This window comes from Falco biarmicus, chromosome 5 (genome assembly GCF_023638135.1).
Source record: "Falco biarmicus isolate bFalBia1 chromosome 5, bFalBia1.pri, whole genome shotgun sequence".
Taxonomy (NCBI): Eukaryota; Metazoa; Chordata; class Aves; order Falconiformes; family Falconidae; genus Falco; species Falco biarmicus.
The window spans coordinates 87,173,973-87,194,061 of NC_079292.1; the positions used below are offsets into that span (position 1 = coordinate 87,173,973).

The 20,089-nt window shown below is 47.6% G+C and overlaps 1 protein-coding gene across 5 annotated transcripts in view; it reads right to left on the reverse strand.

Annotated features, from left to right (window-relative positions):
• Nucleotides 1–20,089, reverse strand: part of LSAMP (limbic system associated membrane protein) — a 313,890-nt gene that overhangs the window by 104,672 nt on the left and 189,129 nt on the right. For all 5 annotated transcript variants that reach the window (XM_056341358.1, XM_056341356.1, XM_056341360.1 and 2 more), the window contains one exon: nucleotides 7,131–7,256. In XM_056341358.1, the coding sequence (XP_056197333.1) occupies nucleotides 7,131–7,256 (126 nt within the window). The remainder of the gene's footprint in view (nucleotides 1–7,130; nucleotides 7,257–20,089) is intronic.

Genomic DNA, 20,089 nt, shown 5'->3' on the forward strand with positions numbered 1-20,089 from the left:
GAAGGAGAGGAGAGAAAGAAGCTTGTTATTGCTGAATGTCCCTACTAAACAGGAACGTCCCCACTGAGAAGCCCTAGCCTGGAGGGCAGAGGTAACGACTGCACCGCACTGCACAGACAGCAACATTGCAGCATGCAGTGAACTAGAAACAGCTGCTCCTCTGTAGGTGGATGGAAGTTTTCATATGGACACAAACCAGCTCAGCCTTTAAAATGCCATAGAAAAGACACTAACACCATGTCCAGCCACAAGTGCTACCATCTGGGAGAAGGAAAAATGGAGGCAACTCTACTAGACTCCAGCTTGCTGCAAAAAGTGGCATTTCTAGCTGGCAGGAAGACCACCGACTTGGTACACAACTGCCACATCTTGTCAGCAGCATCACAGAAAATCTTGCCAGAGGTGGAGCAGCCAAGCACTGACCAGAAGACTCCAGATGTTCCCCTCCAACCAGTGCTGGAGGCAGCAGGGCAAACTCCTTCCTCACAGCAGCCTTATTTACCTATTTCCCAGAATACCAAAATACTCGCATGGCTTTGCTCTCCCTCTCTGCCATGGGGCAGCAGAGAGAAATCGAAGCTGTTAAGAAAATGAGTGTTTCATGCAGCATCAGTGTTTGTACTGAAACAGCATCGCAGACCACAGCAATCAAAAGGGGCTCAGCTACAACAGGAGGGATCTCTGCACAGTGTTCAGTGTCTCTGGGCACAGAAGGAACAATCAAAGCCCTCCAGTGTGCTGGGCAGACAGCACATTCAGGATTTAAATTTATTATAGATGAGGAAGGGGGCAGGGGCACTCCTGCTTGTCAGCTATGCACTAAGAAGAGGGGACTTCTAAAAAAGTGAAAAATATGGAGCCAGGAGAAATGGGAAGCAAAGAGAGGTTTAAACAACTTAGGATGCCTTCTGGAGAAGCCCTGAAGAAGTTGAAACTTTGGCTTGTTTCCCAGGCTTTTTGTGAGCCAGCATCCTTTTCTTTATTTTTACCTATAATGTTCGATAAGATGAAGACTAGACTAAAAGAGAAAGAGACATCAACAGAAAAGGGTCCTAAAACAAACTGGGAGAGTATAAGAGGCAAAGTGAAAGGTGGAAGATGAGGCCACATTTTTTTGCCAGAGAGTATTTTGAGGATGCAAGGTGGGGGAAAAAAAGGAGGAAAAAGGAACCTCGTTAAAAAAATCACCAGTTGCCTCCAACATCCTAAAATGCAGGGTCAAACAAGTACCTTGTAAATCTTAAATTTCCTCATCAGGCAAAGGTAGGTAGAGGGTGGGAAGGTTGTGACATGAGAAGAGCTGGCACAGTAACGCAACAAAAGAAAACACAAAACCCAAACAAAAAAACCCCACCCCACCTCAAACAATACTCCTCTTCACGACTCTTCTACTGAGGTTTTAAGAGTGCAGCAGAGAGGCAGGATAAATCCAAATGGTTTAGATAACCAGGAAATCTCCCTCTCACTAGGTGTGACCTACCTAGTGCCTACAGGGTCAACTTGTGGTGACTCTGGCTGAGGGTTTTCTGTTTGTTATCTTCTTTGGGCATAAACTGGCTTCTCCTGTGCCAGACAAAGCACAGTAATGAGGCTTTGGACTTAGACATAATGGGAAGCAAACCAGCAGAGAACACAATGATCAAAGTTGTCCATGTGAATCATACGGCCTTCTTAGATCTCATGCTTCCAGAGACCTCTCTGCTTCCCTCACGTTCAGTGTTCAGCCCCATGAGGAGAACAGCATGCACTGCGGGAAGATACGAGTGAGCAGGGGTGTGAGATCATCTGTCTCTTTCAGTTTAGGTCTCATCCTGATCTCTAGTAACTGAGCCCCAAAGCATGAGGTTTAACATCCTTTTCAGTATTTTTGTTGTGAATAACAAGAATATCCAGATTTGTTCACATTATCCTCAGGAACACACAAACTGTTTGAGTCTTGCCAAGTTCTCGTCTTTAAATAACTTTCCATGGCAATGAGTTCTACAGCTGTTTATAAACATATTATATGTATACCATCTCAATTACACAGAGCATGCAGGCACTCTTCTGTATTCTCTATCCCTTCTAAACTTCCCAGGCTATGGTAAATTCTCTAAGACTCAATGAGAATTTCTAGCACCCTCTAGGGAGAATCAGACTGGCATATTTGACAAGCCTTCCCATCTCCTTTCATTTTATGCTGTGACATGAAACTTGGGTGTTGCAATCAATACTTATCTGCTTTGCTCTAGACTGGGTTTTATGCTGTGATTACCACTGTAATAACCAAGCTCCTTCTCTGAGCCAAAGTGGGTATCTTCCGACTGTCAGGTGGAATTTAGGAGAATCCAGACTATTCTTTATCAAACGGCCTTGCTGGGCTGAGGCTGGGAAGTTGGATCAGGGATGAGATACCTGGTGATTTTACACAGGTTTCATGCTCTGTAGCTGCTCTAGGAAAACTGAATTGTTTGCACCTCAGCTGGTTATGCACAACCAGTAAAAGCCTCAATTGTTCAACCTTGAGCTGAGCCCCACGGGGATCAATAGTGCTTTGTCCCCCTGCCACCACCTCTCAGGCTGCCACCACACATGGGTACCAACCCCATGGCCCTGACCACAGCACCCATGAGCAAGGCCCTCAGGAAGGTTTCAGCCTTGTGGTTGAAAGAAGCAGAAACATGAATGGGACTGTTCCTGTCAGCTTGAGTACAAGCTCCTCAGGACAGGAGCTGCCTTTGCCTTCTGTGTTTGTCTGCCCATCCAGGACAAAAGGATGGGCAGTGAAACCTCTGGTAATGCGACTGTCCGTGTTCATATTGTTGCTAAGCCAGTTCACATGGGGCCCGTATTTAGGGCTTCTGCTGAGAGGGAGTTTATCAATAAGAATATGAACATACATGAATCTTTATTTTTCCCAGGAAGCTCTTCCTCAGTCAACCAGGCATCTAGCGTGGCTCTGAATAAGATGGAGAGATGAGGAATGATAAATGATAAAGCCTCTGGACTGCGATCTCAGCAGCTTATGAGGAGGGAGAAGTCGCATTAGCCTGAATAAACATAAGTCAAGAAAGACGTGAACTAAAACTAAGATGAGCTGAAAAGCTCATTGCCTATCATGTCTAAACGATCTTACTGGATTCTTTTCTTGGCTCTGTTAGTTGTTATCTCGGTGCATGGTGCAGCAAAAACAGAGCACCTCCTAACATAACTAGCCACAGATGGGTAGGCTGCCTGTGGTAGCCCACACAGAACGTGTCGGCGTGATGAACGGTATGTGGCCCTGGGCTGGGACCCTGTCCAGGCTGTGGTGCAATTACTGGAAATTTGATGCGACCGCGTTCAGTGTGGAAAAAATAATCTATACCTTTGTGGGCCACGGATTGTGTAAGTTATGAGTTAATATGAAGGAGAAGCAATATAGAGTAACACCCACTCTTTGTAGGAAGTCACAGAGGGGAGAGTCTGGGGTTTGTACCTTTCAAAAGATGAGAGACTGCAGCACATCCCCAAGTGAAATATTTTTAATGCTGACAACTGCTAACTCACGTAGTCTGCATCAGAAATCATTGATACTCATCCCCACTCCACCTGAACAAATCACAGTTTCCTGACAAATCCAGTTCAGAGGGCTGCTACGCTCTTTTCCATGGCTTACCATTACAAACTGGGATGGCAGAAGTCATGGAGCACAGCAAGCTTAATAAGCCCCCAGCTGTGTCCTGAATCACAGGAAAGTGATCGGATAGGAGCAGGGAGGTGCTGGCCTGCTGCTGGAAGCTGCAGGTCGGTGGTCCCAGAAGACAGCTCTGCTGGCTGGAGGAGAAGGGCTGACGGAGCTCTTTGTGCTCCCAGGCAATGCCTATCACGCTACCCACAACCAGCCCGAGCAGGCTGCCAACGTCCTCAGCGTAACGGCCTGTCCAATAAGGAAGGGAAGGGTCCGGCTGACCCTCTCCACCTGCTCTGTCTAAATGCAATCGGTCAATCGTCTGAAGAGGAATGGGAGAGCAAGGACTTGCGTCATCCCAAGGAATGGCATTCCTGCTTTCAGTAAATTAAAGCTGATCTGTATTGTCATTTGCCACTGGAATTACTATTTTTCCCCTTACTGGCCTTTCTCCCAGGTGTCAGCGCTACAGTCAACCACCACAGCCACGCTTTAGCTATCTCACAGGGTAAGGAGATTTTTTTTCCTATGGATCTCTTCAGGCCTTGGAGACTTAGAGCTGATGCGAGAAAAATGCCTAGTTCAGCTGCTCACCGAAGGACCAGCAAAGGAAGCAATATAGCATTTTGTAAAGCAATTTTTTTAACTTCCCAGATAGGCAGATGAGTGGGCTACAATCGCTCCCGAGGCCCAGCAGCATTTAAATGAACTATCACATGCATCCCTGCCTTCTTTGCCTAAGTAGCAACACTGCTTTCCTCTTGCATTTGCATCTTCCACTTCCCAGCCAACAAGAAATAAATCATTTCTGTGGTCCTAACTCAGGTAATTAGCCAACAAACCCTATTGACAAAGTCAATGAGTGAAAGAAGCAGCAGACAAATTCACTAATGAACTCCTTGAGGAGAGTACACAAAGAAAAAGTAATATGGCCCTCTCGCCCCCCAATGCTGGTTTAATTTCACAACCTGTCCATTCAAAGCCTCCTACACAAGCTCAATAACGTTCATTCTTCCAGTTCTGCAGTCACGAGTTTAACCACACAAAAAAAAAAAAAAAAAAAAAAAATCCAAGGAGAAAGATGTATTTTAGGAACTTTTACAATGATCTAAAATAGCTCTTTGATACATAGCAGATGTCTTCAAAACTAGCATAAATGGAGCCAAAATGCCTTACAGTTCTGGAAAAGGGAGATTCCAAGATAAGACGTGTTTCTAACTGCAGCGGCTCTGGAATAGATTTGGAATTTATATTAACTGTCAGCCTCAAGGAAAACATTTAAAAGAAGCCCTTCTGTCCCCCATTTTGGGACAAGTGCTTTATTGGGTTACATGCTGCTCAAAGACCTGATGTCTGTGTGAAAGCAGTTCCTCTGTACCCATAAAAGATAGCAGATGGGTTGAGATGGGGGAAAAGAGAGAGAACAACAAGCAGTGAGACATGGAGGTGACAGACTGGGGACCGCCTGCCCTTCATCCCTCGCTCTAGTCAGTTAGGAAGGGGGTGCTTGGCAGGCTTCGCTGTAGAGGGGGGACTGAGGATGGATTGGAAGGGAGTCAGTGAGATGGTGCTGAGGGATGCTAACAAGGCAACACCTCTGAGACACACAGCACGCGAGAAAAAGCATGAAGGGGCACGCTGGAAAACTGCCCCTGGAATCATAGCACGGACGGGATTCCCCAGTCCTGTTGCTCACCAGAGGGGATAGCCAGAATGAAGATTTGCTCTGAGGAGCCTTTGTAAAAGGGAGAAAAGAAGTCTTTGTCTGATACAACAGAGTAGGTGGTACAACTGGAAAAAACAGCACAAAGCACAAACGTGCAGCCAAAGTGATGATTCAGGACAAGAATCTTCTTATTACGGCTCTGAACAATGCACCTCGTGTACCAGCCCTTAGTTTTCATGAAGATTTAAGCCAGCATCGTTGCAACACCCTCACCTTGGACAATGCTGGGCAGAATAGCTAGGGAGTGTCTCCTGCTTCAGTACAAGAAATAATTTGATGCAGGACTGAAAGATGATGCAGCAGTAAGATGGAAGCTTTGAGATGAAAAAGCTTAAGAGCAGAAATGCCAGAGCTAGAAGGTTCTAGATACAGATTAAAGGTTAAGAAACCCCAGGTTCTACTTCCCTATATATGCAAATGGCACAGTGCTGCTTAATGCTGAAAATAGCTTAAGAGGAAAGTCAGGTAGTGAAGATAACACCACAGAGTATGTTCCCCTCATCAGCTCTGCTCCCACCTCTTCCTGGCAGCCTTTCCCAGTCTTCCTTCTTTTGGTATTGCAATAAATGGGCCAGAAACACAAACTGCATATCTGGCTTTCATATACATGAATGCTCAGGAGGACTTTGGTTTGGCTGAAGGGATGAGACAGGAAATCTGAGTAACCCCAATCTGAACCACGGGCCCCAAATCCAGGGGCTTCTGGATGCAGCCCTTGGACTGAGCTCTGTTCCAATGTGTCACTCTACCTTTCTCTCTCTCCAACCTTCTTTCTGCAATGTCCTGCCCTTTTCTGGCTGCTGAATTGCAGTAGATAGCTTGGCCGTCTGTAGCACATGCAGAAAGCTTGTACTCTGCCTGCCACAAACCCTCTTTAACCCTTTGTATATATGGAAGTATCACAGAAGACTATTCACATATAGTCAATGCTTTCTTCATGCATATTAGATGAAAGAATATCTGACAGCAAAAGAAATCAGGTAAAGAGTTCTTCTCTCCTCAAAGGACATTATACAAGAGAAACCTACTTCTTGTTTCCGTCTTACTGATAAATCTTTAGGGGGTGAAGGTTTCCTTGCAACCCAAGCTGCTAACCCCATGGAGTCTGACTACTGAAAGGACTCCTTTCCAAGCTTGCCACATCCCTGAGTGTGTAAGGCACAGTTAGATAGCAGAACAAAGCTGGTGAGTTCTCCTTTATTCCGTCTGCACTCTGCTCTTCACTCATCTTGCAGCTCACATGCCTTCTTTACTCACCTCACAAGACACGTGAAGGCTGTCTGCCAAAGTGGAGAGTAATATGAAATCACCTGTGCCACTGCTTGCCTCTCGCTTTTAAGGCAAATCAGTGGGAAGCAAATTCCATGGTTTACAGAACGAACATCTTCTATGTAATATCTAACCAGAAATCCTTTCCCCTCTCTCTGGCACCAGCAGTGTTTTGTCTCTACCACTGTGCTGTGCATTACCAGCAGCAGAGATGGGCACAACTAGATGAAGACCAAAACTCAGCAGAATAACAGGTCCAATTCTGTAGAGCATCTACTGAAGTAATTTAATTTGTTCTCTAGGACAACTTGGTTATCATGCCTGGGAAATCACTGCAAAACAGGCTTACAGTACATTTAAGATTCTTGCCACTTTTTTACAGCTGCCTGTATTGCTACGGACATTTTCTATTAATGTTGGAAGAGAAGGAAACTACTGTACAGTTCACAAATCACCAGCACAGTTTACTCCAGTTGAGACTCTTACCTGTTGGGGTGAGGTGCCTCCAGGTGATGACAGGCTCAGGACGCCCATTTGCCATGCAAACCAGGGTCACGTTGCTGCCCTCATTCACGGTGATGTCCGAGGAGATATTGGAGATCTTTGGTGGAACTGTGAAGACAAAAGAAAGTTGGACCTTGTTACCCAGACTCCTGGAGGGCAGCCTGTGTCTCATTAACCCACCCACCCATTAACTAGGGGTAGCCACAGACTCCTTTCACAGGCTGCGCTCTTCATTGCGACCTGGGTTTCTGAATTTATGTCAGAATAATATGTATTGCTGTTTTAAGGATCTGCAGGTAGAAACGGCCTTTGCTGCAACTGCGATGCTTTGTGTTTAGACAGGTTTGGGGGTCTTCATAAAACAACCCCTAAGAACTTGCCCGAGTGCTCCAAGGCTGCGCGGAAGGAGTGGGCAGGCTCCAAGCACTGTCCCAGGTAACTAATACTCCAAACAGTCCCAGCCACAGTTCTGCCTCCTCCTGCAGGGTGCTGGGCCTCAAGGCACTGTCTCAGAGGGTGTATGGGTTATCGCTGCTTCCCTGGGGCAGACAGAGCCCATGCTATGCTGGAGCTGCTCTGCTGCCCACGTAACCAAACGCTCACTGGGGATCGAATCGGAGCGCTGCTAAGCTTATTTCTGTTGTGGCTGCCGTTGAGAAGTGGGGATGCACGCTGCGGCTAATGTGAATTTGGTGAGGGAAGGCACCACAGTGACAGCAGGAAGGTTTCTGCAACATCTTGCAGCCAAGAGGGATCCCCGTGGGCTGCCCACAGTAGGCAGCTTCTGGCTGACGGCGCCTCACATGACACAGCACCAAAAGCATGGCAGGGTCTTTAAAGAGTCACAGCACCAGCTGCAGCTCAGGTATTCAGGCTCCTTAAAGACCTTCCAAGCTGAGTTTGTGTCATGGGACCAAAGTGACCATGCTGGGACCTGAACAGCTACTTCCAGGTGTGCAGGATGCCAATTATTGGCCACCCAGAAGACCAGGCTGTTGCAGTCTCTCCTCTCTCACACCCATGTCTTGCTTCCATGCTTCACACCCTGGAGGTGGTGAGGGAGTTTGACTAAAAAGGAATCTTCTAATTTATTTTTTTAAAATATATTTTCAGCTTCTGAATTTGTGTGTAGCGAGGAATGAAACAACATCATTTTCTGCTTTGCTTACCACAGAGTAAACAGACAGCAGCCCCCCCCCCCTCGCCTTCCCCCTCTTTGGCAGGAGTGGCTGATGGTCGTTTTGAGGCAAAGCAGCCTACCAGCTAGGTGGGGAAAGGCAATGAAGCCTGAAGAAAGCAACTCACCACTTCCAGCTGTGTTGCTGGATTCGTTGGAATATTGTTTACAACCTACAGCTCATTAGCCCCTCTCTGTAGGGCCCAAACACATAGGCAATGCTTCAGCATCTATGACCACGGGACCCCCTTGGAAGGACAGGGGATCCCAAGCAGGAACGGGACCTGTGGGATGAAGTGAGGCAGACATCTCTCCTGACAGGCTCACTCAGCCAGGCAAGGAGGAATTTAAACTGGGCACACCGGGGAAGCGTTGCCACAATCTGGGAAGAAGTGGCAGCACAGAGGGCAGCGAGGAAGCAGCTGGGGGCCAACAGAACAGGGAAGGCTTTTGCACTCCCCTTGTGGAAGCAGGATCCCTCGGGGCCCATCTCAAATGCCTGTTGCACCAATGCAAGTATCAGGGTGAAAAGATAGGATGTTCGTGCAGATTTGCAGTGCTATAAATGCATTGAGAAGACAGAGCTGTGGTGGGACAGCTCTCAGGCCCGGCAGTGCCGTGCAGGATGGAGACAGGCTGGAAAGGCAAGGAGATGAGGTGCACTCTCTGCAGAGGAGTGGCTGGAGTGCACCCAGCTCTGGGCGGTGAACTCACTGGGAGCTTAGGCATAAGGACCAGAGGATATCACAGTGTCACCCCTGTTGGGCGGTATCTGCTACCAAGCCTTTAAGAAGAGGCAGTGGACAAAGACTGCTTTAGAGAGATGGAAGAAGCCTCACAATCACAGTCCCTGGTGAGGGACTTCAACCACTCTGATTGTTGCTGGGAAGGTGAAAGTACTGGGCTCAAGCGGTCCAGGAGATGCAGGGGTCCAGCAGGTTCAGCATGACTTAGCAGTAAGCCCTTGCAGCAAAGACCAAGCATCCCGTGTTGTACCAGCAGGAGTGCAGCCCCACAAGTGGAGGGAAGTGATTATGTCCCTTTATATGGTGGTTGTTAGACAGCACCTGAAGCACGACACCAGTTTTGGGCTCCCCAGTACAAGGCCATTGACATACTGGAGCAAGTCGACTGGAGGGCTCCCAAGATGGTCAGAGGGCTACAGCATGTGACCATGACGTACCAGGAGGACCTAAGAGAGCTGGGTCTGTTCAGCCTGAAGAAGAGAAGGCTGAGGAGAGATCGTTATTGCCTTCTACAAATAGCTAGTGAGAAGGTGCATAGAAGACAGAGGCAGGCTTTCCTCAGAGGCGTGCAATGACCAGGGAAAAGCAGCAGACACAAGCTGCAATGTGGGGAAAATTCTGACTCAAAATTAGAAAAAAGCTTTTACTTTGGGGAGGTCAAAACCAGGAACAGGTTCCCCAGAGAGGTGGTGGAAACTCCATCCCTGGAGATACGCAACATTTGCCTGGATGAGGCCCTCAGCAACCTGCTCTAACAGGCACCAGGAAGAAAGGAGAAGGGACCTTGGAAGCTGGTTTGCTGCACAAGAGCTAGAACTGACAGCTGATCCGCTCATGGTGAAGCAACCAGATCAAAGCATGTTGGGGGAAAAACTGACTGCTCCAGGATTCCCATCCCTGGGGAGAAGGAATTTCAGAGTAGGCACATCTCCCTAGCAGCACAATAGTAGGTAAAGCAAAGAACAGCAGAAAATCAGCCTCTTCCTCTCAAAGCAAAATCTCCTCACAAACACAAGCCCTGGTACATTTTACGCCGGTGACGCATCATGAGCCATCGCAAGTGTGTCTGCACATGTAGGAAGAGGTAGGAAACAACACAACAGAACAAAAATAAACATTGCTGGAGAACGCTGATGTTGTCAAAGAATTTGATCCCACCGTATTGAGGGGTACATGAGAGCTTCACTGCCCATTTTGTGCCTCCCCCCCCCGTATCACACCCCCATTCTGCACAGCCAATGCCTGGCCGTACAAAACAGCAATCACACAGCGATCCTGGGAAGTAAGCGAAGCACTTTCTCCTTCTCCTTTCTGTCCTACTGGATGAGAGGAGCCCCACGTCTCACAGTCTAGGACAGACAGACCCATCGCTCCAGCCAGCAGAGCTGCAGGCTGGGAAAGCCCTGGAAGTTCTGGTGCAGAAATCAAAACCGCTACTCCTACTACAGGGAACAAAGCAACTTGGAAGGCCGCCTCAGTCCTGTAGCAGCACGGCTACCTGTAGTACGTACCGTGTTTCAGATCTGAGACCACCACGCACTGGGGAGGACAGAGGAGGAAAGAACCGCGGAGGCTATATGTGCAAGAGTTATGTCCAGGCTGCTCCATCAGGGGACACGGCGATGGTGACCTCAGAGTGTCCTCGGCACAGATTCTCCATGGTGTGCTGGCGAACATGGGTAAGCACACCCCAGGAGCAAAACCAGTGGCTAGACCACATTTTGGGGATTTTATCTTAACCTCAAGGAGTTAACATTTACGTCAGGGAAAAAAGCCACGCCACAAACCAAGCAGAACTAAGTTCAAGCTCAAATAAGTGCAGAGCAGTCTGAGCTCTTGGTAGAATGGTGCAATGCCAGCCAGAATGGTTGAGGAGAGAGCGGAGAAAGCTGCTACGGGGCATGAGCAGCAGAGTTGCAGTTAGGACATGTGTACCCTGCCACTTCCCAGTGCCGTCAAGTCATTTTAGTTTGCAAAGGATCAAGTAAAATCAGCAAATACAAACAGATCTGACCATGCCAACCAAATGCCCAAGAGGAGGAGCATGTGTCCAGATGGTCATATCAGGCTTACCGCTTTTTCAGACGAGGCAGAAAAGGGCATCCAAAGCTGAAATCATGTCAGGAGTATAATGGCTGGTTCCTTTCAGCTGCCACCCTAGTCAGAGGGCAAGGAAAGGCTGAGAGGAGGGGGAACAGGGCAGGAAATAATTTCCCCGTGAACGTAACATTTGGTTTGCTTTGTCTGCTTAGGCTCCAAAGCCAGCTAGCATTAAAAATGACTGGATCTTAGTGGACATTAATTTCACTCAGATAAAAAGTCAGAGACTTTTAATTTTCAGGGTGTCAAGCCAGCATGTTAAAATGCCAAAACTGTCAGCACCAGCAACAGTTAGCATTGCCTCCTTGGCACTTGTCATTACTTTGCACACACCTTTTTAGGACAGTCTTAAAATGAAAAGCTTTGACCTTATTATTTTTGCCCATTGTGGATTGTGCTACGTTTTCACAGTTCCCAGACGGCTGGAAGAAGGACTGCTGAGAATAAAACCTCCCGGGACCAGGATCTTGTGGGTGTCACAGCCTTCTTTCACCCAGCCGCCTCTTGTTGACCTCAGCTGGAGAACTCTCCCGTGTCCGGGCTCTCCGAACCATTAGCACAGGCAAAACCACAGCCTGCGGACCCACCGCAGGGGAAGCACTACAGTTAAACAGCACTTTCAGGCATTTTCATATTCTGCCTAACAACTTGTCCCTCCAGGGGGGACCAGGCTGCTCCTGGACACTTCTGGCTCCAGGGCCAACGGGAAAACACTGCCAGCCTCTCTGGTACTGCTGAAAAAGATAAAATGGCCAGATTTTTTCCTTCCTTTCAGTTTAAATGTGACAGGGGTGTCCATTCGCCAGTGCTTAGGATCCCCGTGGACAGGGTGGGGAGCAGAGACCGGCATAAAAGGGAGCGCAGTGTAGCACCCCACTGCTCCGTCCCCAGAGTGGTAGGATGCCCTACCCACGCCACGGAGAGGTTCTGGAGAGATGGAAATGAGCTCAGAGAAGAATGGCTTGGAACTCAAGTATTTCTTTCTTCTACATTTCACATCTACAGGACAAGCCTGATGCCAGCTCAGCATCTCATCTTGCATGTCACTGACAGCAAATAACAAACCGCAGAGTAACCAGTACCCATTCTCCTTGAGCAGCTCGCATGGGCAGGAGCAGAACAAGGGCAGAGATGCTGTAGGGTGCCCTGGGCTGGGAGAGCTGGAAGGAGGGGGAGCTGCAGAACATCAGGGGTGCAAAGGCAGAGGTGGTGCAGGAATTCAAGTCCCAGGCAAGACACAGTGACAGAGCTAGGTAGGACAGGCTTGCACAGAACCTGCTTGCACCAAGCCTGTTCTAGTTAATTGCCGTCAATCCTTCACTTTCATGACAACTGCAACTCACATTAATTTAAATAATAAGAAAGACTGAGACATGAAAAATAGAGCACACTCCCCCAGCGCAATCACTGTTGCTCTCGAGATGAAAGCAAGTGATTTGTTTCCACAAAACATTACCATGTCTCAAAAACACCCACTACAGCAGTTATTACAAACCAGGGGCTGCATGCAGGAGGCAGCAAGAAAACCACAAACAAGAGAACACACAAACATCTGCTGTTGTTATCCTTGCCTTTTATGACCAAACCCCTTCAGAGCTCAACACTCCTCCTGAGATATTACTTGGGATCGTGTAGGCAGGCTGGATCGGCTTTATCATTCAGGGCTGTGGAAGCAGGCAAACGGTGGTGCTACACCCCTAATCTCCCAGTACATGAGTCAGCCCAGTGGCTAAGAGGTGCGAGGTAACATCCAGGAAGGCAGCTCCTTTCCAGGAGTGCCACAGAGGATGGAACGAGAAAGCATCAAGGCCACCCTTGCTGAAGGTTATAACCAGCAATGCTTCTAGAGGTCTTCTCCTGTCTTTGTACTGGAACTGGCCGTGCTACAGCTCCCGAACAGTTCAAACACCTGCCTTTTGATCAGAGCATCCACACACAGCACAGGCACAAAGTAGCAGGAATAGGAGCCACTGCTTAGCAGAAGCGTGGTGGTGTCTGGCTCCTGCACGGGTTGCACTCTGCTGTCATAGTGATTCACACCAGGAGGAGGAGGGTAGGGTTGTGAGACAAGGGCAGGAAGCACGGGACTAGGAACTTGAATTGTCGGGATGAAAAATGTGAACAGAGGGATGTGGAGACAGAGTTGGAAGGTGGCTCTGAGCCCTGTAAACACACTCACATGAGGGTCACAGTCAGATGGTCTGACTGCTCCCTTTGGGCAAACGGAGCTTTGCTTAGGACCATTAGATACAGTCTTACACTGTGGGGCAGCTACTTCCCAATCTGAAATTACAAGTCTGCTTAACAGTCAGGTATTTTGTCAATAAGTCACAAAATACATTAAAGAAATAATAGAACTCTTACTCCCAGTCTACAGACGTACAATGCAGCAAAAGCTATTTAATCCCTCCAAGACGCAGAGGCAAACAGTACTGAAAATTCCTAAGAAAGCCCATAAACTTCATTTAAGTGCTCTAACGGCTTGCCCCAAGAAGGGCACCTTGGATACAAATAAAGAAAGTCACCACAACCCCTTCCATATATCCTCATTAGTTAGTTGCTTCCTCCAGCCTATTTACCTTCCTCTCTATTGGCAAGTAGGACCCCCATCTGCTGGAGAAAATTAAGACTCCCACCCACTAATCCACAGGAGCCCCTGCTTTCAGGGCAAAAAGAAAACATCAGGACTTCTCTCCAAAGTCAAAGGAACTTTGCAGGCACTAAAGCCCTCCGCAGGTGCCTATCAATTAGCCTCGAGAGTTCTCATTTCCTTGCCCCCAGCTCCCAATTATCAGCACTTTGCAACAAACGCAAAGATGCTAATAAGCCCCAAGGCAGAGGTAGGGGGGATGCTGACCATCATATGGCCCTTGAATGCTTTAGAGTTGCCACCTTGATCAACACAATTAGGGGTCCTTTCCTGGGGCAATTAATTGACAGCAAATTGGCCTCATTAGTCATTGTTTAGTTAAAGTGTTTAGTGGGGAGAGAGGACCTGAAGAAGGGGCTGAGCTGCTAAACACAACTAAATGGTTTAATTTCCCTCTTATGTGTGCAGCAGGCTAATCACAGCTCTTTACAACCGTAACAAGAAACAGCTTGTTGCTGCTTAGGTCCGCAAAGGGAGCAAGCTGAGGGCTGGGAAGTAAAAGCCAGACACCCTTTGGGATGCGGCATGCTAATGTTTCTGAAGCACTTTACAGGCAAAATGCAACATGAGACCCAAGACGTGTTTTTTACGGTTTGAAGTTAAAGAGAGTAGACTCCGAAACATCCTTCTGACCTCCTGCTCTGCTAGGCTTCTTTCACCCTGCCAGTGCCTTTCCTGGCATTAAAGCTTCTGGTGAAGTAGGAGCAAACACTGAAGGCTTGGTTTTGTTTGTTAATCCCCTGGGAACCAAAAACCTCTCAAAATACACTACAGTGTTTTTACAAGGTGTAAAAATCGCTTCTTTCTATTGTCTGAAAGCGGGTGCCTTGCCACATCCATCCATCCCCAGTGGCCTTTAGGGAAGGGTCTATCCCAGTCAGAGCATGGAAACCACTTGAGACCTGCCCTTCCCAACCCAGGCATGTGGCAGATCACTGCTGATGCCAGGAGAGGTGGGGCTGCAGGAGGCGCAGGGGCTGCAGGAGGTACGGGGGCTGCTGGCTTGGCCCTTGCATCTTGGCAGGCTTCCCCCATCGTGCAGCTGAGCCTCGCCCACGGAGACGCCGCGCAGGAAATTACTTCCATCCAGATGGGGACTGCACGTCTCGCGCTGACTGGGAGCACAGGATCGGGCAGGATGCTGTAAATCAAAGCCATGTGGAAAGCCCTCCCAGTTTGCTGAGCTGGGTAGTGTCTCAGAGCTCGCCGCCTTTGAGAGGAAGAGCTGACAAGCCAAACCGTTTTGTCCAAAGGAAGGCTCTGCCTCACCCAATAGACAGTTAAGTGTCTGGACTATTTTTCCACATAAAATTGCATGGGGAACTCTTCCAGTACATTGTTTCGTAGCAGAGAGCAGCATGGAGTGTAAATCTGTTGGTCTGTCCTGTTCATGAACTGTTGGAAAAGTCAGAACAGATCTGGCCTCTATTGCTTAAACATATTCCCACTGGTTTGATTTTTTTAAAAAAACTTGTCGCCATGAAATTTTCAGGAGAGAAGTTATTTCACTTCCTGACCAAGAGAGGAACAGAGAGAACTGAGTAGTTTAAGTTCTCAAGCCAGCCTTGGCTTTCAGTGCGCTCAGGTGACCTTGTGGGACAGGGATAAAAGCAATCTCACTCCTGCTCCTAGGCAGCATCTCAGCTTTAACCCCCGACGCCAGCCTTTCCCCCTAAAGCAGTTTCAGCTCCAAGCCTGAGCCCCAGCCTTGGCCCCGTGCTGACAGCATTTCGCCCACACCTGCCTTTTCGGTGTGTCCCCCCCTTTCTCCAGGCACAAGATCACCAATCCATGTTTGTGGGTTCTCATGCAGCCCAGGAGGACAAGTGCTCAGTCCCGTGCCCAGCGTGTAAAGGAAAGCACAAAGCCCAAGCCAGGCGTATGTCTGATATCCCCTTACCGCCAGATTTGGATCTCTGGATATGAAGTATAGGTTCTTTGCCACAAAACATCTTTTTTCTTTTCTATTAACATATCAAATTTATGCGGGGACTGCAGTGAACCACTTATCTGCGGTTCATCTCTTTTAAGGACAGCTCTGTGCATTTGCCATTCTTGTTGCTCCGGTTCTTTCCACTTGTAAAACTGACTGCAAGAGCTTTATGGCTAAACCTGCTAGAGAGTCCTGCTGTGGAAACACAGCTCCTTCACCAGACACGTGTAAACAACAACAGAAGTGCTTGCCATGCTAATCCCCAGGGATTAACCCTTGGAATAACGCCTAATCCCAAACACTTTAAGGACTGCAGATGTACACAGTTCTAGTCTTTGTTTCAAGTGTGCTCAAATATTCCCTTAAACCATTTTTCAAATGGGGGAAGTATTCACTTATGGGACTGAAACAATACAATTATTTTTTTTTCCTCCTGCAGATATAATCAGCCAAACCGGAAGAGAAATTCTGTGAGAAAAGTTGTCCTTACTGTCTAGGTCCTCCAAAGACATCTCTAAGGATTTTGTTAAGAAAAACTTTTTCATAGAAACCTTAAGCACGTTGGATATACATGATATGCAGCTGAGTCCTATTATGCAGCCTTTCTAGGGCTTGGTTCAGAGCCCAGGGAGCTCCTCCTCTGATGTTAACGGCCTTTGGACAAATTCTTATACAACAAGAATGGGTGATGGCTTCAAGGCAGCATCGCAGCCAGAACAGGGAGGCTTTATTAGGCAGTTCAGAGCAAAAAGCAAGATTATGTGTTTTTAGCCGAGTCCCAGCAGTCCTTCCTGTTAACTCCTTCTTTGAGAAGTAGACTAGGGAGCACTGGACAGTTATGAGAAGAAAGCACAGAAAAAAAGCCTATGCCAGGGCAAGAGGTACAGGTTCAGAGAGGCTCTCTATATGTTAGGAAGATGACTGGGATTTTCCTGATTAGGCAAGCAGGGGAGGAAGTTCATTTCAGCTAACGCCCCATTCTGGATGAAGATTCTATTATCCATCATAGCTTTACATGCAGAAGAAACGGAGCTGAAGTTTTTGTTAGTTTTTCTGTTTGCTTTCAGATCTTGGGCCATCACTTATGTTCAGCTCATTAGGGACAGACGATACAATCAACAGAACAAACTTCATGAACCACGCGATGGACATCCATATACAGGCTGAAAAGAAAAGGCAGCTTTCTCCCAGTCCTGCTCTCAGATTCCTTTGGCTGCCCATGGCTGATCCCACAGCCTCTGCGATAAGCCACAGGGCAGTGATGACAATGCCCTGACTTGTGCACACCCACATCCCCAAGGACCTGGCTCCGTTTCAGCTGAGCCAGACAGCTTCTCAGTCAAAAGCCTCTCAAATCAAACACACGTGGTACATGTAAAACATCCTTCATTAGCAGGCTTTTCTTCCTTACACATTGGAACCAGCAAAATGGAGTGGGACAGCCTGATGTAACCACCTTTCAAGAGTGCTTTCGGGCTTCTAGGGGAGCAGAAAGCTACCATTGCATTTTGGACATGGTGGGTTTGCTTCTGGTCCAAAGTATAAAGAACAAAGCTAATCATCCCATACTCAGACCTCTACATGCTTTGTATAGAATTCACTCTTGCGTTCAGTACACAGATCTGCAGAAGGGTGGAAAGTACTGTACGCTGCCCTTGATCTATAACTGTCTAACTCATGGCCTAGCACCCATCTGGTAAGAAAACACTGCTGTTTCCCCAGCAAGAGGATTCTCTTTGTCCAATTCAGCAAATGATGGACAATCTCTAACGCAAGCCACCACAGCTGCTTCCCCAAGTAGTCAGCTCAGCAATCAGAAGACTAATGTCTTAGCAGAGAGCAGCTGCCTCTGCTGATGCCAAAAGCCTCGCCAAAAAACATTTCAAGCAAAAATGCACCTGAAACAAATCCCCATCCCCCCCAAAATCGCAAATTTTGTGTGTCAAAAAAGACTGAAAGTGCAACTCCACATTTTTTCAGCTTGGGCTGCTCAGCACATTCCTGCACTGTCACTATTGCTGGATCCACAGATGGTGGTCTTCCCCAGCACGCATGGGTATGAAATGCCAGCTGTGAGACCTTCAATTGTTAGCTGTTGCTGGGCTCGGCGATAGCTGCAGCAGCGTGTTTTCTAAAGGCCAGAGTGTTATCATCAGCCATCTGAGAAGGGAAAGCCAAAGAGTTCAGGGCAAAGAGTGCCTTCTGTCAGCACTGCTCACCTACACAAGTCTGATCCAGCTGAACAGAGGAAAAACCCAAATATAGTACTCCTGAAGTAAAGGTATCTTTGAACCAAGTATGCAGCTGGCTAGAGCTGAGATGTGATTGTGGTGATCTCCTTCCCACAAACCACCCGAGAGCTGAGGTTTCCTGCGAGGGAGAGCTTCTGCTGTCCAAGACTCCCTGCCAAAGGAGCACGCTCTGTTTTGGTTCAGCCACGTGCAGCAGCACCTTAACGGCTTGGAAGTTTCCCACTGTTTCCTTTTCCAAGCTTTGCCGTGTGGTAGAGATGTGCTGTATACATGCAGACAACCACAAGGGAGGAGAGGGAAAGATTCCAAGAGCTTTGCTCTGTAAACACATTACCAGTGCCATTTCAATTAAAGGAGAATTTCTCCCAGACTGCCAAGCATGAGGTTTATTCCTTACAGCCTGCAGCTTTATCAGGACACATAAAAACACTGGCTCTCCCTCTTTCCCCGGTGGGGTTCATGTCCGCCCGCCTCAAAATTGACGAATTTTTTGCTGGTCTCTCAGTGTTAGCAAACAGAGGTAATTAACATATTATACGCTAGGATTGCAGAGAAAAGCAGGGGACAAGAGCCTTGGGTACTGAGTTTCCACCAGAGCTGAGCAGGATTACCCGCCCAAGTTGGTCCAAGAGGCCGGAGGGAGGCTGGCTCTCCAGTGCCCAGGGTTAGCTATAAACATGGGTGCCTACAAGAAAGAAGCAGCAAAATTTTGTAAGAAGTTTTTGAATAGCAAGTATCAAACTGGGAAGAAATAGGTAGATGTTGTCCATTGAGGAGGATGCAGTTACGTCTGGAAAAGGTTGCCAGCACCTTTATGTTGAGTGGGACAACAGCTTTACAGATACCTTTCATCTAAGGTTCTGCAAGCAAACACTCCCGATCCCAGAAATCCAGTGCTACTGGCTGAAGCAGAGGAATGAGTTGATCCCCTCTGCTGATCAACAAATAACACTAACAAAAAACTACAAATACTTCCACTGCAGCAGGGGAATCAAAAAACTATGTCTAATGAAAAACATAAGCCACGTCCCTCTGCTGTAACAGCACATCCAGGTCTGAGCATCTGTAATAACACAATTAACAGGATAAGCAACAGTACCAAAAAACAAAGGAAGGAATGACTTTGTGAAGGACTTGGTAGGTCTGGAACTCCAGGTTCAGTGACTGTTCTGCTGCACACTTGTGCTATAACCGTAAGTCATTCCACCTTTCCAAGGATCAGTTCCCCTTCTCACTCTTAGGGAGCTGTCACAGCACTCTCCAAACTATCAAGCTGCAACAAGGTCTTTTACCACCTCATACCAGCACACTCTTCGTACAGTCCCTCTGCTGCCTTCTCCTCATCCAGGGCAAGTGTTGTCTCTCCTCTTACTTCTTCCTCCCTCTGCTGCTCCCTCTTCATCAGCTCTCAACCAATTAACAGAACCAGCCACAGCTGCACCTTATCTACATCAGCCAACCCACCGCCCCTGAAGCCAGCCCACAGCTGTATATTATCAATGCTAATTAACTGCCTTCATTCCTCTACAGGGAGCTACTGCATGGAAGATGTATGGCACTCCCAGGGACTGGTACCTGGCTTGTGTCACAAGAGGTATGATGCCTTACCATCTACAGCTCCAACAGGTGAGAAAGAGGAGCAGGGGAGGAATATCTGCAAATCCTCATGCTGTTAAAGGGAGTTCCTTATGAGTTGTGCTGCAAAGTTCCTCGGCACAGCAAGAAGGGCAAAACCAAGGCAGACCTATCCACAGGCAGATGAAACAGGCCTGATTCTACGTTGCTGGTGGTAAAGATAAAATACTCTTTTACATGAAAGGGAATGCAAGGGAGGAGAGAATCAGCCCCGCCGTTCATAAACCCAAGGAAAAAAAAGCAGGACCTACAAAACATTATGCAAACTGGAAAGGAACACAAGTATAATCAATATAGTTAGGGATACTGATGAATGGCAGGAATACACTCGTACACTTTCCACTCTGATAGTCATGATATACTGGAGCCTGCAAAAATGATTTCCTTAAAGTACAAAGAGTGATAAAGAAAAATAAAGAAACTTTGCATCAGAACGGAATGATGAAAA